Source organism: Phascolarctos cinereus, unplaced genomic scaffold (genome assembly GCF_003287225.1).
Source record: "Phascolarctos cinereus isolate Bilbo 61053 unplaced genomic scaffold, phaCin_HiC Scaffold_1;HRSCAF=81, whole genome shotgun sequence".
NCBI classification, from domain to species: Eukaryota; Metazoa; Chordata; class Mammalia; order Diprotodontia; family Phascolarctidae; genus Phascolarctos; species Phascolarctos cinereus.
Window position 1 is genome coordinate 18,251,021 of NW_027555514.1, and position 18,784 is coordinate 18,269,804.

Consider the following 18,784-nt stretch of genomic DNA (forward strand, 5'->3'; position numbering starts at 1 on the left):
GATGAGGGTCTAACTAGGATGACAGATGGCTATGTGAGCAGAGAAACAGGCCCATATACAAAAGAAGCCATGAGTAGGTGGAGTGAGAATAAGTAAGTGGAGGATTACACAGAGGTTACAAACCGGGCTGATGATAGCGCTTCCTAATTCAATTACATAATCCAGAGTCCAGACACCTGCAGGTTCCAGGCCTGGGCCCTCTAACCCACGCCATGCCAGTGAAGCCAACTCACCTGGGAGGGCCTTCCGCCGACACTGCAACATCCACAATTCAAAGATGAGGTGGAATTATGATTAGGTAACAGTCAAACCTATAGACACCATTACCAAAAGGAAATCACAGCCAAGAAAGTTATCAGAGTTAAATGTTCACCACCAGAGCTACAGGACTCAGGAGCTCCACTGACCTTGATCTTCTAATGACAGGACTTCTCCACTTAAAGCACCAAATAAACGGGAATGGTAACAGTCTTCTTGTTAATGAACACAGTTGCACTGCCTCTATGTTTGGAGAACCATGAAAAGTCTTGGAGATCACTAAACCAAAAACGCAGGTGTGAGCAGCCCAAACCAAGTAAAAGAGAGACCACTTTGTCATAATAGTTTTGCGCCACCAATACTAAATATTTAGCATTTAATAAACACTATGAAGTCAGCCTTGCAAAGCAGCGCAGAGCCCTTCGAAGATCTCATCTAGTTGGTGAATATTTAGGCGATAAGCTAGTAAAAAATACATTGATTTACTTCCATTTGAGCCTGGTTAGACTGCTGCCCCCATCTAGATTTATATAAAAAGGAATAAATCTGACCTATCAGCAGAGGTTAAGTGAAAGATAAAATCCTATCAATTTTTATGTCAAGACCTCATTTGGGCTCTTTCTCTGCTTTGTTCATTCCTGATCACAGCTGAACAAGGATACAGACATGGACCTTGGTGTAGCTCAATGGCTGTTGAGGATCATATTGGCCAATGGCAGTGGAAGCAGTTTCAACAGATGTGGAAAGATGATTGTTCAAAGATGGTGGTAGGAGCCAAGGTGGCGGAGTAAAAAGGTAGTCGCTCTCACTCTCCCCTATCAACCTCTGAAAACCCAGAAAATATCACCCCAGAAAAAAAAACCCTAGAACAGCTGAACTAGAAGAAAGACGGGGAGCAGCAGTGCAGCAGCCCAGCAAACGGGCCTCCCAGTACCTCAGCAAAAACAAGGGAAGCAGTGCTACAAAAGGCCCCAGGCAGATAAGTACCCTGCAGCATCCATCTGAAAAGAGCTGAAGAAAGCAACCTAAAGGCTTCCTAAAGTCCGAGCCTTGCTGATTCCAACCCAACACCAGGTAAGCTGTCAGAACCTCCAACTGTCAACCAGGAAGAGATTCTGAAGCCCAGGCGGTAGAACAGGCAAACACCAACACCTGGACCTCCACGTGCCTCAGCGAGGGTTGAGGAACCCGTGGAAACCAGCTCAGAAAACCACCAGGAGTCTCGGCACTCTACCGCAAAGGAATCTCCCAGTGCCTTAGCAGAAACGACGGAGACAGCACTGCAAAGGGCCCCAGGCAGATAAACACCCTGCAGCACACATCTAAAAGGAGCTGAAGAAAGCTAAAGGAAAGGAAAAGCAGGCAACCTAGAACTGCCTGAAAGTTCCAGCCTTGCTGATTCCAGCCCAACATGAGGTAAGCTGCCAGAACTCTACAGCCTCCAATTGCCAACATAAGAGGCCCCAGCACACAAAGCCAGTGACCAAGACCTAGGCTCCCAACACAAGAAGCTTGGGTCAGTACCCTCTGTTCCCCAGCAGGAGAGCTCAATCTCTTTAAAGGCCAGGGAATAAAGACACACCATGAGTAAAAAGAAACGTACCATAGATTCATATTATGAGAAGAGTGAAGATCAAGACAGAAATTCTGAAGAGGACAGCATTGTCAACAAACCCACATCTGCAACATCAAAAGGGAATATGAACTGGTCTGAAGCCCAAAAAGCCTTCTTAGAAGAGCTCAAGAAGGATTTTAAAAGTCCAATGAGAGAGGTAGAAGAGTCCTTAAAAAATACAATTGGCCAATTGGAAAAAAAGTACACTGAAGAAAACAAGTCCCTTAAAAATACAATTGGCCAATTGAAGAAGGAAGTACAAAAACTAACAGAAGAAAACAATCTGTTAAAAACTAGAATTGGACAAATGGAAACTAATGACTCTATGAGAGAGCAAGAATCAGACAGAAACAAAAAATGAAAAAATGGATGAAAACATAAAGTACCTCATCAGTAAAACAATCGACCTGGAAAATCGATTCAGGAGAGACAATTTAAAAATCACTGGACTACCTGAAAATCATGATAAAAAAAAGAGCCTGGACAGTATCTTTCAGGAAATCATAAAGGAAAACTGTCCTGAAGTCCTAGAACCAGAAGGGAAAATAACCATAGAAAGAATACACCGCTCACCACCTCAAAGAGATCCCAAATTGAAAATGCCAAGGAATATAATAGCAAAATTCCAAAATTACCAGATGAAAGAGAAGGTGCTGCAAGCAGCCAGAAAGAAACAATTTAAATATCATGGAATGACAGTCAGGATTACACACGACCTTGCAGCTTCTACATTAAAAGACCGCAGGGTGTGGAACACGATATTCCATAAGGCAAAGGAGCTGGAATTGCAGCCAAGGATCAACTACCCTGCAAAAATGAGCATGATTCTTCAAGGGAGGAGATGGATATTCAACAAAATAGAAGACTTCCAAACCGTCCTGATAAAAAGACCAGAGCTCAACAAAAAAATTTGATCTTCAAGTACAAGATTCAAGAAAGACATAAAAAGGTAAATGGGACAGAAAGATACAATAGGTTGTTAATAAGGGCAGACTGTTTACATCCCTACAAGGGAAGATGACACTTGCAACCCTTGAGAACTGTATTGTTATTACACCATGTTAAAGGAGTATACATAAAGAGGGTGGATATTAGTTGACTTTGATGTAATGATAAAAAAAATCTAATCAAGTGGGTTAAATGGATCCAAGTAAGTGGATTAGTCTGATCTTAGAAAATGTACTGAGAAAGGAGGAGGCAGACAAGGGTAAATTGCATTACAGGAAAAGACAGAAAATCCTATTACAGCAGAGGGAAAGAAGGGAGGGGTTTGAGCATTGTTTGAACCTTGCTCTCATCAGATTTGGCTCAAAAAGGGAATAACATAATCAGTTAGCTATGGGCAGTAGGAGGGAAAAGGGGAAAGAAAAGGGAGGGGGGATGGAAGGGAGGGAAGAAGCGGTGGAGGCAAAGGGGAAGAAGGGGGAGGGGAATAATAGAAGGAAGGAGAGACTGAAGGAGGTGGTGGTCAAAAGCAAAGTACTGGTCGGGGGGGAAGGGAGAGAGGAGAAGGAAAAGCATAAAAGGGGAAAAAAGGATGGAGAAAAAGACACAGATAGTAATCATAACTGAGAAAGTTGAATCGCTATCTTTTTTTTTCTCTTCTGTTGAGTTTTGTTTCCTCTTTCTGATGGTTCCTCCTATTGGTTTTAATTTTTACTTATAACTTCACTAATGTGAAAATATGTTTAATAGGAATGTAAATGTATAGCCTATATCACATTGTGCACCATCTTGGGGAGGGTGGTGGGGAAGAAGGGAGAAGAAATTTTAAACTCAAAAGCATATGGAAGTGATTGTCGATAAATCAAAATAAGTTGATAAATCAAAAAAAGACCCCTCATTTGGTTCATCTACAAACTTGCAGATGCCGCGCCTTCTTCTTCATGGCATTATCAGCAGAAAGGGAGGACAAAGGAAGGGTTGATGCTCCTGACCATAAGGGCACAATTAAAGAAAGGTTTTCTAAGTTCCTGAACAACTACCATCCCACTGTTTTCTCCCGGCCTAGCCACGCCAACACGAGAATGTTCAGTTCTGCAGGGTACATTTCAGGAAAGACAACGAAAAGTTGGTAAGGAGAGCTCTTCCAAAGGAAAGCAACCGACACAGAAGAAGATCTAGAGAGTCTGCCATATGCTTACAGTCCAAAGAAGCTTGAGCCTTAAGACTTCAAGGAAACATGATAGGTCTCTTCAAATATTTAAAAAGCTGTCATGTAAAAGAGGGAAGATACTAGAGAACCGAACTAGCACTGAGAAGAAGCTGCAGGAGGAGGGAAATGTCCTAATAATCAGTGCCATCCAAAGTGGACCAGACAGCCTGAAGAAGCAGTGAGCCTGCCGTCAGCAGGGGTCCTCAGGCAAAGGCCAAACAATCACTGGGTGAGACTTTAGAGCAGGGATTTGTTCAGATACCGAATAGATTAGATGGTCTCAGGTCCCTCCAAGTCTGAGTCTAATAACCATGGGCAGTAATGCTTCTCTCCTCCTCTGCTCAGGGATATAATGATTAACACCCCCTCCCCACTGAGAGCTCAAAAGTCATCCCCTTTGATGAGGATCCCAATATTATTATGTCCGCCCTTCTTAAAGGTACCAAAGGTAGAGTCAGTGGAAACCTGAGCAGGGCAGCTGATTATTTTCCAAGCCTAAATTATTAACATTAGCATGGTTACAATCCATATTTGCTCATTCATGGTGGGTCACATTGCTAGCTTATATTCTTTCCCCTGAGCAAGACGATTATTTTTACTAAAACATACAAGGACCAGAATCACTTGAAAAGGTGAAAGAACAGACAACATGGGACTCAACAGGATGTAAGCCTCTTGAGGATAGGGATTGTTATGTTTTGTCTGTTTCTTGCACACAGAAGGAGTTTAATAAATGCTTACTGACAGAAAAACTAACTAAATACTACCTAATTTTCCCCAAGAATTTTTCAACTTAGTTTAATAAGGCTCTCTTTTTCATAAGAATACATCTCCAATTTTTTGAAAATGAAATAGACAATAGGATTCACTTGATAGAGCCTGTTTTCCAAATGTAGCCAGCTCTGCTGGAACCTCTGTTACATACAAGACAGGATAACTACAATCTCAGAACTTATTTCAGTCATTAGTTTCAATACAATCCAGTCTCTCTAATTCAGTGTCTCCATCAAATCCCCTCCAGCCAAGAAAGAGAAAAAGGAGACTAACTAAAGTGCCATCTTCCTGTGTCTAGCACAGTAAAGAAATGAGGGATATTCATGTCCTATGAACCTCCAACATCTCCTTCATGAATGCTCAACAGGGGTGGGGAACCTGCAGCCTCGAGGCCACATGTGGCCCTCTAGGTCCTCAAGTTTGGCTAAATTCTACATCTATTAAGGGACATTTCCTGTGTTTAAAGATTCCATCATTGTCATTCCAACCAGCAACAACAAATAAAACAAAGCTACTGTGGACACGTAACATTAGAGGACTAATCCCAGAGAATGACGTGTTTCTTTGTTTGTTGCAAGTAACTATTCCTGCTGGCCTCCCTGAAGAGCCATACATGAACAAACTTTCTTATAGGACTTTGCTTGGGCTACACTAATCAATGCCAAGAACCAAAACTTCTTTTCACAGATCCTCTGGGCGTGCAAGAATGACCACACTGTGGCCACCGTCCACATGCCAGGCCAGGGACTGGCTCTGGGAGTTTTTAAGAAGCCTATTGCCAGAGGCGCTGCCACAGCCGCTACAGTACCAGCGGCAACCAGCAGCAGGGCAGAGGGGCCGTGCTCTAGCCAGGGGTGGGGAGCCTGCTCTATCCCGACACGAGGATACAGAATTGCATCGGTATTCCTGTATTATTGCTGCCAGCGTGCCACCCCCTACCCAATCCAAAATAAACCCATCAACAACTTCTCTCCACAGGCTTACCGAGTCTTTTCTTCAATTCAGAATCCAAAGAACTAGGCAATTTATTTTTCAGTATTTACAATCAACTCATCCAGAAGCTGACCGTCCAGTGTTATTTTTCTTCCTTTTGCTGCCAACCTCTGACCCACTTTATTGTTTTTAGCACCTCCACTAGCGGATTTGGAAGAAAGAGCAAAGGGATGATGTGAAATAAAAACCAGCTCCTGGAGCTTGATCACTGGCTTGGAACTGGCAAGTTATCTGATGGAAAAGCAAGCCAAAAAAGTGGATCAGCTACAGAGCCAGCCTGACACAGTACACAGAGCACTGGCTTTGGAAGTCAGGGAGAAATGGGTTTGAATCCCACCTCAGAGACTCGCTAGCTGTCTGACCACGGCCAAGTCCTACACCTTTCTACACAGCTGCAGTCTTCAGATTTCAAATGGTGCTAATCACAGCACTGACTTCACAAGGATGATGTAAGTCTCAAATGAGATGATGTGTGTAAAATCTTTTTGCCAATCTCAGTACTATCTAAATCAGACCAAGAGCCAGAGACCTGGGGCTCAGGTTCTCCTGGTGACACGTGCTGCGTAAGGCTGAGCCAGGCACAAGCTCCCGGGGTCCCCGGCTGCTCTCAAGGCCCCAAGCTGCAGGAGGTGACCTATTACACTGACGGAGGCAACTCCTCACCAATGAAATGTAGGTTCCAAACAAAATCCATGTCTATAATACTTACCATAATATGCACAACACTTTGAGATTACAAGTATCCTTTGATGTACAGAACAGAGTCCAGCAAAACTAGCTACGTAAATTTGTGTAATGCAAATCCTATTTTCCCACTTTCATTCTAAAATTAAAAATGAACTCCCATAGAGAAAAAAAGACTCTTAAGCCCTTAAGCCCTAAGGCACATGAAACCCTGGAGGACCAAAGGAGTCCTCAACCTACAGTGCCCGCACACGCACTAAACAGAGCAGGTAGTTCCTTTTGTGGAACCGAACTGAGCTGCGTCCCCACCCGGCAGACGCCCTTCTGATGACAGCGTGTGACTCTGCAGACTCCCAGCTTCTCCCTCGTGCCTTCAGTCCCCCCAACCGCCTCGAACTGAGCTGCGTCCCCCCCCCGCAGATGCCCTTCTGATGACAGCGCGTGACTCTGCAGACTCCCAGCTTCTCCCTCGTGCCTTCAGTCCCCGTTCTACAACCGCCTTGAACCCTAACAAGTCTACCCGCTTCTGACGACACTCCCCACTCTCAGCTCTTTCTCTGATATGGATTTCTCTGTACACGTGCTCAGACCCAATCTCTCTTCATCTTAAAAATGCCATCTCCACTAACTTATGAGCGGTATCGTGGTACTGAGGGGAGGGACACAGAAATGACAGTGGAAATCATGGAAAACTGGACACTGGCGCGATGCTGGCCCATACATCCCCAGGCCACGCTCGCGGCGAGGCCCGTGCAGCCATCACTTCTCACTCTGCTGCCCATCGCCTCCTCGCAGTCTCCTCCACAGCGGCTGTATGAAACGTGTGCTGCCTCTGGTGGTTTGCCAACCATTGTACCTCGGCCAGCCGCCTCTAAGCAACGGCATCGACAAGAGAAAATGTCTTTTCTTTCATTCGTTTCAATAGCTTGTGGACTCACCTCGGCAGGCAGCTGTTTTGATGGAACAATGTTGCTTTCTCCTCTTTTACCTCTCGTGGGATTTGGTGCAGTGGGTGACCCGACCCCCCCACAGAACAGTGCTGATACAACCCCAATACTGAGAACTAGTCATTTCCTGTCTGCAAATATTTAGTCCATTTCAGAGGGGGCTGGACAACCCTCAACACTGCTAGCCGCCTTCACTTACTGGACCCTCTCTGTTCCCCTGGTCTTCCTGACTCTGTTTTCTCTTGCAGACACATGGAACACTGCACTTGGGGTGACAGGACCTGGGTGCAAATTCTGCCTGTCACTTACTTTCCCATGTGATCCTAAGAGACCTCCTTTTATTGACTTAGAAAATAAGAAGTTTGAACAGATGGACTCAAAAGTCCTTTCCAGTCCTAAGTCCTATGAACCTGCTCTGACCTTGCTGACCACTCCCTGTCTCTTGGCCCCCAAGGTCCCACGTTGGGCCCTGTTATCCACACTCTCCACACCCTCCTCACTGGTGTGCCCATTTGTTCCTGTGGGTTCCGTCATCAGCTCTGCACAAATGATGCCCAAATCCGTACGTTCCATTCTACTGTCTGCACTGAATTCATCTCACATTTCCAAATGTCTGCTGAGCACCTCCACCTGGCTTATGGCTCCTCAAATGAGAAATAATCTAAAGCAAATTCACTCTTTTCACCCCTTAACTGCCTCCTTCTCCCAACATAATAATAACTGACATGTATAAGTTGCTTTAAATAGATTCTCCTCTGATCTTTTTGAAGAAGGCTGTGGAAAAGCACTACAGGTGGCATTATCCCCACTTTACAGATGAGGAAACTGAGACTCAAAGGGTGTAAAGGACTCATGGAGGGACTAGCACACGGCCCAAGGGTCTCTGATCTCCAAGCCTAGACTCTTCCCAGTCCAGCACACAGCTTTCTGTGGTTGCCTCTGCCATCTTGCCCTTCCTCCCCTTGCCCCCTCCCGCATGTAACCAACTGACGATTCGAATCAATTCTAGATCCATAAAATTCCTGTGAATTCATCCCCTTCTTTGCCTTTATGTTACCACAAACCTAGTTCAAGCCCCCTTTATAAGGTCTTCCCTCTGTCAAAATATATTGTATGTACTTATTATACAAATAAGCGCAAGTTCAAGGGTTAGGAAGACCCAAGTTCAAGTTCTAAGACACTTCCTAGCTATGTCACTCTGAGCCAGTGACTTATCCTGTCTTCCTCAGTTTCCTCATCTGTAAAATGGGGATACTACCTCACAGGGTGGTCATGAGAATCAAATGTGGTATATATAAAAGTGCTGGGCAAACCTTCAAGTGCTACAGGAAGTCTGGTCATTAGTTACTGCTACTGTTGTTGTTGTATTCCACCACTGGAGAGCAGGGGCTGTTTTCAGATTGCTTTTGTATCCCCAGCGCTCACTGTACATACTTTTGTTGTTCAGTTGTTTTCAGTCATGTCTGACTCTCTACAACCCCCTTTGGGGTTTTCTTGGCAAAGATACTGGAATGGTTTGCCATTTCCTTCTCCAGCTCATTTTACAGATGAGGAAACTGAGGCAAACAGGCTGAAGTGATTTGCCTAGGGTCACATAGCTAGGAAGTGTCTGAGGCCACATTTGAACTCAGATCTTCCTGACTCCAGGCCTGGCCACATTCCCCCTGCCAGATCCCCCATTAAAGCCTAAGAGAAAGAGATCTAATATAACAACAAAAGCCATTTGGCCAAATCTGGGGAAGAGGAAGACCAAATCACCAGAAGTAGCATAGACCCTCCCTCCCAATTTTTACTTCATTACAGAAATTTTCTCTCTTATCCTAGTGTCAGATATGGAGCCAGAGGAGCCATTATATAATGAAGGGTAAAACATGTTTTACTCTATCAGATTTTAAATTCTATTAGATATATATCTCATCAAGATGTACTGCTCATTCAAATACACATTCATTTTAAAACATAAACATTTGGAAACCCTACAGTTACCCAACACACACACGCGCACACACACACGTGCACACACACACACACACACACACACACACACACACACACACACACACACAGAGTAACTTTACCTGTTCCCCATCTTTGAAATCTTTGCATGCTTCTGGGAATATGTCATAAAGAATGAGAGGGTATCCATGTTTGATGAGGTTCTTGGCCATTGGATTTCCCATGTTGCCCAGTCCAATGAATCCAACTGGAGTCTTGGAAGCCACTGACCTAGAACACACTGATTTCAATACAATATTTTCAATCAGGATGAAAAAAATTGCTTTTTTAAAAACCTCAAATGACTTTTAAATTTCAGTTTTTTGTTAAAGTGTTTAAATTTAGAAATACCAATAGAGGAGTAAGCAATGTAACTTCTGATTCATTATCGCTAACCAGTGTCTCATCTAGGAGAAAATTAACTGCTCCATCTTGTTTTCCACATCCATTCCTTCTCTCTCCCATTTTTAGAAACAAATTTAGTAACACTTCTAAAAAGCTCCATTTGGGGGCAGCTAGGTGGCGCACTGGATAGAGCACCAGCCCTGGTGTCAGGAGGACCTGAGTTCAAATCCAGCCTCAGATACATACCACTTACTAGCTATGTGACCTTAGGCAAGTCACTTAACCCCACTGCCCAGCAACAACAAAAACAAAACAAAATAAACCAAAACAAAGCTCCCTTTGCTACGCAGTCTGCATTCTCCCACCCAAATCAAAGCCTGAAAAATGAATTTCCTCCCCAGCTAACAAAAGCAAGCCTCCCCTCTAACGGGGCAGGAGAGCATTCTGATCTCTGCTCAGGACAAAGCAGACTGACACTTGGGTTTCTGGTAATCAAAGTTAACTAGTTTCTAAAAATGCTCCTTCTCATTCATTTGGACTAAAACTGCAAGACAATGACAGCGGAATCTTATCACTGGCTCCTCCGTGCCCTACTTCTAGTGCCATTGACCATAGAGGTATCTCACTATTTCAGCTTTTCAAACTATGTGAAAAATAATTTTTTCATTAACTCAGAATATCTCAAGTCACCAGGAAAGCTTACTAGTTAAAGAGACGCCACAGTGAGAAAATCTTTGCAGCAGGAATCCTTGTCTCTCTTCCCACCGTACTCCCCAGACCGTGACTGAGTCAGCTCCAGGAGCTCAAGGGCAGAAATCTCCTTTCCTTCATCAGGGCAAATCATCTGAACTTCCAGGAGAGGCCTGAGCACTGCCCAAAGTCACACTGGACCCATGAATTTCTGACTCTGGGCAGCCAAGTGGCACCATGGTGCTAGGCCTGGAGTCAGGAAGACCTGAGTACAAATGTGGCCTCAGACACTTCCTAGCTGTGTAACCCTGGGCAAGCCACTTCACCCTGTTTGCCTCAGTTTCCTCATCTGTAAAATGAGCGGGAGAAGGAAATGGTAAACCATGGCAGTATCTCTACCATGAAAACCCCCCAAATGGAGTTACAAAGAGTCGGACAGGACTGAAACAACCAAACAGCATCTCTGACTCCCAGACTGGACCTTTAGCCATGAGGCCACCAATGCTGACTTTCTGGAGTCCCTAGACCCTTCTACAATGTTTATTTTCCAAGAAGTACCACAGTTTAGTGGATACAGAGAGGCCCTGGAGTCAAGAAGAACTAGGTTCAAGGCCCATTACATGCCTAAAGGCTGTGGGATCTTGGGCAAATCACTTAAATTAGTGTCCAGGCCCAAAGGAGCCAAATACTTACCAATCTGCTTTTGATAAGGGACTTTCTTTTTGGGGAGTTCCTCAAACCAATGAAATCACAGGACCAGGACAAAAAAAAAATCTAATACATGTTTTTTTTCTATTTATGAATAAATTACCTAACCAAATAAAAATTTCTGCCTTGCCTTTAAAACTATTTAGGCCTATGGCTACCCTAAAGTCAAGAGATTCTGATTTTGGCTCTGGCTCTGTTCCTCACTAGGTATGTGACCTTAGGCAAGTCACTTCACCACTCTGAGTCTCAGCTTCCTCATTCAGAAAAGGAAGAGGATTAATTATAGGTTCTCTCAGAATATATGGCTCAGCCCCTAAAAAATCCTGGAGAACTAGAAAGGTATAGGGCCAGGTAAGTACTCACAATGTGCTCCTGTCAAGTCTGTTTGTCAATGAGTCCTCCAGATCAATAAAAAAAAAAAAGTCTGAGGACCGATTTTAAAAAATCAAAACAAAAACCTTCCCCTGTAAGACTGGTCTCTGGAATGGACATTACTAAAGGAGAAAGCTTTGCAGGATTGAATGCAAGAAAGATGTATCAAGCACTCCCTTTGCACAAAGTTCTACTTTGTGCTCAACGCTGGGACCACAAAGATGAAATAAGCCACAGTCCTGGCACCACGGGACTTGAGGATCGAATTACTGAGATAAGACACACACACACACCCACTTAAACAAACTGTATAATTGCACTACAAATTAGGATTCATAAGCAAATTATGAGTATAAAAAGAAGGACCAAAGTGCTATGAAAAATTTGAGGAGAGAGAAATCCTTTGCAGCTGAAGGAGGAAAGGAAGGGTGAGTGGGGCCCAGAAAGCAGGGGAAGGTCTCACCAGGTGGAAAAACAGGGGGTGGGAAGTGTTCTACCTCAGGACTGAGGATAGTAGGACCAAAGGTTCAGAACCAGAAAAATGTGAAACAAGTCTGGAGAAACACAGTAGAAACAAGATTGCTGAGTGCCCTAAACAACAGGCTAAGAAGCTGATAACGACTTAATTGGCAATGGGGAGACACTTAGAAGGTTTTGGAGCGGAGGAGTGATGTGTTCAGAGCTATCCATGCATTGTGGGCATGGGACTGAAGGCTGGATCAGAGGCGGGGTCCTTAAGCTTGAGGCCACAGCCCATGGAGAAATCTTTGAGAGCCTGTGGACTTGGACAGGAAAACAATGACATATTTAATTTTAACAACCTCTAACAGCAATTTAGAATTTCATTCAATTGTGAATTTTTTTAAAATCTGAGAAGTGGTCCACAGGCTTCAGCAGACTGCCAAAGGGGTGCAATTACCCCCACAAGGGGTAAAACTCTGAATTAGAGAGAGGGATAAGTCTGGAAGATCAGGACTCAGAAATCACTTAGTCCACCGTCCTCAGTTACAGACTGGTAAGGGAAGGCCCAGAGGCGAAGTGACTCGGGGCCCAAGAGGCCAACGAGACAAGGTGGGGATCCCAAGCCCCGCCCCTCAGACCGGGTGGGAGGCTTCTACTGCCCACAAAGGGCTTCAGACGTTGCAGACGTGCAGACAGTGGCATTCATGGCAGAGAATTTCCTTCCACTAAACATTCGTTCGAAAGCCCCTACTACGTGCAGGTACACAGACAGCAAGGGAGCTACCTGAATGACTTCCCAGGTAACCCAGGGATGACTATGCCTTCAAACACTCCAGTCCTTTTTGCTCCAGGCCGTGGTGAAACTCCGATAAAACATACGAACGTACTTCTCAGCATCCTGGACATAGCCTCGCCTCTCTTTCATGATTCAGGAGTCATGGTGCCTCACATTCAACACATACACTTCAATTATTGCTGCCCAGGACAGCACAAGTCTACACATCCATCCCACCTGCCTTCAAAGTTGCATTTCCCTTTCAAATAAATTCCAGAGAAAGGCTTTTTCTCATCGTTTGACTCTTTCATACAAAACGCCAGTGCAGAACGTGTTATCAAGCTTTGCTTTTTCTTCTCACCACGCTCACAACTCTCCCCTCATCGTCGGCCGTGGCTTCCCTGCTTCTCTTCCCCGGACATCCGTCCCTTCCTGTCTCCATTCACCTCCGTTTTCTTCACTCCCTGCAATACAGGCCGCAGGATTTTTCTAGCTAACCCCTAAATTTAGGGTCTCCTCACTCAGGAAACCAATGATCGTGACCCCTTCTCAAACGGATTTCCACATGCAATGCTTGCCTTCAAAAAAAAACCACAACTCCCAAGCATGCTGTCAGATGAGTTGCACCAAACTGCAGCACAGAATTATTAGGGAGATGTCTACTTACAACTCCATTTGCAGAGACTAAAACAGAAGGCCCTTAATTTAAGTGAAACTGAGACACATTCATTCAGAAGCAAAAGAACAAGAGGGTCATGCTAACCCCTTCCTACCCAGCCACCCAAAGCTGTCTTATTTGGGGTACCCTTTCCCCTCCAATCCCTTTCCTGGTCTGGAAACAGGAGCCAATCAACTTCGCCATTGCTCCGGGAACAAGGGTTACCACTTACCATGTGGCAGGCGCCCCTCTTTGGCCACCCCGGAAGACTAGAATGCCAGCTCCTTGAGAGGGCAGGGGTCACTCTGTTGCAGGATTTTCACCCCCCCCCCCCAGTGCTCAGCACAAAGGAAGCACTTAATAAGTGCTGTTTCAAGTTTTTTGAATGAGTGTTAAAAGTTTTTTACACATGATTGGGAAATATTTAACGAAATAAATAAAAATATGTTGGAAAAATGCTTTTCCATTCACTCATTCAACTCCACCTTCAACATTAAACGACATTTCCTAAAGACAAATTCTCTAGATGGCCTCTGCTTTGAAGCACTGCACCAAGAGACCTCCTTAGGGCAGTAAGCTTTCATCATTCTAACATCTGTGCCTGAAGCCCAACTCCTCAGGAGGCAGTGAGGTGTGTCAGTCTGGACCGGTGGGCCTTCAGTGCCAATTTAAAGTTATCAAGTGTCCTAAAGGCCTTTGGCTTCAATATTTCAGTCCAATAATAATCACAAGCTTCTTCAGAAGAAAAAAGGGACACAAGATGCTAAGGGACACATTATGCTTTCTATGCTGCTTAATTTGACGTTATTTTCTTTTTATGAGTCACTTAATGAGAAGCATAGTCTGTTAATCCAAACTTCCTTGACACTAATGCCGCTGACTTAATTATAATAATCAGACACATGTCATTGGGCCAGATCGATTATGGCAAATTATGCACAGGAAAGAGAAAGTTTAGAATCTGGCATGAGTAAGCTGTGTGGACCCTAATTTAGAGGGTTTTTTAATATTCTTAAGGGCATGATAGTATAAAGCTAGGCAGTATGGGGGGTGAAAGATCAATCAAACAGTCCCTGCCCTCAAGAGGTTCATAACCTAGTGATAATGACAGTCATCATTCACATTCACACAGGAAACTGAGTAATAATTCATAATTCAATTCACACAGGGCACTAAGTTTTACAAAGCACTTGCCTCCCAACCACCCTGTGAGGGGAGCGGTAGCAAAGACAAACACTCCAATAACTAACAGAAAAGGTGCCCAGCACATACACACACTTGCTGAATCAGCGAATGCCAGACAGATGACATGGAAGGGCAAAGGAGGAAGAGAGGATCTGAGGGAGGGTTTCCCTAAGGAGGGGGCACCGGAACTGGGCCAGACTCTGTGCCAGGCACTGGCAGGGTGCTGAGGATCCCAAGCCGAAGCTGAAACAGCCTGTGCCCTCGAGGAGCTGACTCCCCTCACAGGAGGGAATGGGAAGGATTCCAGGCAGAAAGCACACCACGGACAAGGGTGAAGACCTGTCTACCCAGAAAAGCCCAGGGGGCAGAAGAAGCAGCAGGCCAGCTTCGGGGATCACAGCACACCTACAGGGGGACAACAGAGGCTGCCACAAAAACAAGGAAGGCCCAGAATGCAGAGCAAGGAGTCAGGGCTTTATTCTACAAGTAATTAGGAGCCCCACAAGGATGTTGTCCAACCTTCTCTACTCTCTCGCCCACTGACCTCCTCAGCTCCCCAGGTTTGCCTGGCCATCTCATCTCTCTCCTGAGCCAGAATTCTGTATTACCAAATGCCTGTGGGACACCTCCAACTCAGCACATTCAAAACCTCCTGAGCAGGCCTCCAACCTCGCTGTCATCCAGGCTCTTCCCTTTCCCTCACCCCACATATCTGTATCTTGCTCTTTCCACATCCCCAGCACCCCTCTCTACTCACGGCTCCTACCCCCAGCACAGGCCTCATCACCTCTGACTACAATCGTCTCCCAACTGGTCTCCCCCAACGATAAGCCCTCCTCAACACGGCCACCAAGGTCTGACCAGGTCATCTCCTACAATAACTCCCCATGGCTCCACAGGCTCCCCATTTGCTTGGCATTTTAAGCCCTTCACCATCTGGCCCCAACCTCTCTCTCCAACTTCCTCCCAGATCATTCCCATTCCCAGTCCTGCATGAGGCCAAACTCACCTCCTCTCTGTCCTCACACACAGCATTCCCACCTCCAGGCTCTGCCCGGAATGGACGACAGTCCCATCTGCAAGTCCTAGAATTCCCTGTACCTGAAACCGAATCCCCTCAACCTCCAACAACCTCTCCCTTTCTAACCACCTTGTATTCATTCTCGAGAGATTTATCCTGTATATGTGTATTTACACATCTCTTCTTTTCTTTTCTTTTTGCATCTCCAGCACCTAATACAGTGTCTGGCACACAGTAGGCACTTAATAAATGCTTGTTGACTGAGGGACTGGGAGAGTGTCATCACAAACTGTGATGGTATAATTAAAAGTATTATCTCTTGAAAACAAATTCTGACCACAAATTAAGAAATGAAAGACTGAACATTTTCTTGAATGAGGAATTAAGTATTAAAAGTTTCTCAAAAGCAGACATATATCCTTTGTAAAATCCCCTAGCAATTCTGGGTTCCGACCTTAGGTAAGCTGGTCATCTTGATTAACACCATTTAACGCTAATGATGTTTCCCATGTCTATGCTGATGGATCAGCAGCCAGTCATTTTCTGGGAAAAAAACATCCATCTTTGGAATTCCCTTTGCCATGGCTAACAAGAAACCACTTAACTCCATTTTTGGGCAAGGCATAAAACTCACCTTCCATAAATGCTTAACAAGATACATTATTTTACGCTGGTTATTTTTTCAAACAACCATTGCTATTTTAAATATCTTCATACCATAACCTAAAACTTGAAGTGGACAGATTTTTAACTGTCAAATTTTATTACATCAGTGATGATATACACATAATATTCTATGATAGTAAATATCCTTTACAGAACACTGGACAACACTACACAATTAAGTAATATTAAACATTGAAATAATGGCTCTTCAACGTGTCACTTGTTTTCTTAAAATCCCTAAGATTCTCAACAAATTATGGGTATATGTCTTTACTTTTTGCAATTATATCAAATTTAAATCTATTTTTTCTACTAAACTCAAAGTAGGACAGTAAAATGTCACATCAAATAGAAATGACAATGTAAAAAAAATCAATCGTTACTGACTTCAAAAACAATTATTTCCATAAATCCCCCCAAAGTAAAGCTGTACTTAAAATGGTAACAGTACATCATTACAGTAGTACTTTCTGTTGAGCCAAAGAGCCCAAAATATAAGAATGTATGTAAAAAGGTAGGCATGTTATAAACAGAAGACTCTTATCCTCGGCTCATTCTTTGTACTTGTATCTCCAGGGCCTCTGGTTGACTGACTAATTGATCTCTTCCTATTGATGTTACAGCCTCAGACCCCAGAATTTCCACCCGTAATTTATAGGAACTTTCATGACTCATAAAAGGGAAATACCTCCCACACACATTCTACTATGAACTGGTGAAGAAGAAAGGAAGGAAAAAAGAAGGAAGGATGGATCAAAATAAGTAATATTTTTTATGTTCTCCCAATGTGGATTACTACTCTGAATGTAGACAGAATCTGAGAATGTATTTCTTAGCACTGAGGTTTTTAACCCGGCTTCTGCCTCCTGATAAGTACGGGAAAGTTCATTGCCTATGGGTTTTCCTAGGTAAAAGGGGTAAGGCATAAGAGGCTGACAGTGTTGTGCCCAAAAATAAAGATCACAACACCACAGATATAGAGCTGGAAGGGACTGAAGGGCCACTGAGGCCAAGGCCCTCACTTTACAGATGAAGAAACTGAGGTCTGGAGAGACTAAGTGACTTTCAGGGGGTCACACAGCTAGCAAGCATCTTTGGTAGGATCAGAACTCGGGTCTTCTTGACTCTGAAAATCAAAGTGTGGGACTCGCCTGAGAAGTTAAGACACTTGACCAGGGTGTCTGGAGTGAGGAAGTCCTCTTCCCTTATGGCAGCTCTCATTCGGCCTAAGAGAACATTAACTGGCAGACTTTTATTTTGAAGAGGCCCAGCAAATTAACTAATTACATGAAATAAGGGGAAGAGGCAAAGTTCATTATTAACTTTCCCTGACTGGTCCAGAGAAGGGTTTGTCTGTTGGGTTTTAAATGGAAACCTTGGACAACAGTTGGAGGCCACAGTTTTTGGATATGGGGGGGAGGGAGGAGGAGGAAGAGGAGGGAGAGGAGGGAAGGGGGAGGGGCAGATTTGTCCACCCCACAGGTGCAGTCGCCCAGGACACTGGCCACGCCATCCTACCCTACCATTCTACCCTACGTGGCCTGCACTATCCGCTGCTCTCCTGGACACTCGATCTAGGCTAAATGTGCAACACAGAAAGGAGCCTGGCACACAGCAGGCGCTTAATGCATGCTGATCCATACCGGCCCCGGCTGTCACGTCCCTAGACACGGAATGAGCTGTGCCTGGGCCTCAGTTTCCTCCCCTGCAGAGTCCCGAGTCCCCTCCCGTATGAAGTAGGGTTCTTCCCCTCCCTGGGCCTCAGTTTCCCCTTCTGTTGACTAGACCGGATCACTGACGCGGCTCCCAGCTCTCGGCCTGGAAGCCCCGGGGTCCTGGGGTCCGGTGGTGCCGGCATTCAAGGCCCCCGCGCCTCACGGGAACGGCAGCAGCAGGAACAGAGTCCTGAGTTCGAATTCCGACTCGACGCCCCCACCCAGAGCAGGGAAGGGCCCGTGACAGCGGCCCGGCAGAGGCCCCGACCCTACCCCCCTTCGAGGGTCAGCTGGGCCCGGCTCGCGCAGCCCCCGCCCAGCCGCCCGCCCGGCCTGGCCCTGGCGCTGCCGCGAGGCCCTCCGGCCCTTACCCGCCGCGAGGCCGGCCTGGCCCGCACCCCGCCGCCGACCCCGGCCCAGCAGGCTGCCGGCCGCCCCCCGGAGCACCAACGCGGCTGCCATGCTGCGAGCTAGCGAGCGGCCGAACCAGCGCCTCCTGCCGTCACCGCCGCCGACCGGCAGCCGCGCCGTCCAATCGCTCCGCCGCGCCCCGCACGCCTCCGCCCGAGCACCAATGAGAGAGCGCGCTCGTGGGACGGGGCGGGGCAAGAGGCGCTCCGCCCCCGCTCGTCGCCCCTCGCCCGCAGGCGCCCCGCCCAGCCCTTCCCGTGCCCCTGATTCTGCAGCGTCTCTTCTGTTTGTTTACGGAGGGCGGCAGGAGGGGCGTGCGAAGGGGTGTGGCTGTCAATCAGGGCCGAGCCCGCCC

At 45.7% G+C, this 18,784-nt stretch overlaps 1 protein-coding gene across 1 annotated transcript in view; it reads right to left on the reverse strand.

Moving 5' to 3' along the window:
• HIBADH (3-hydroxyisobutyrate dehydrogenase) overlaps positions 1-18,664 on the reverse strand; it is a 153,123-nt gene extending 134,459 nt beyond the window's left edge. The window contains exons 1-2 of the mRNA XM_020993392.2: positions 18,390-18,664; positions 9,505-9,662 (exon numbers count right to left, since the gene is read on the reverse strand). Coding sequence (XP_020849051.1) covers positions 9,505-9,662; positions 18,390-18,480 — 249 coding nt within the window. The 5' untranslated portion in view covers positions 18,481-18,664. The remainder of the gene's footprint in view (positions 1-9,504; positions 9,663-18,389) is intronic.
• Between the last annotated feature and the right edge of the window lie 120 nt (positions 18,665-18,784).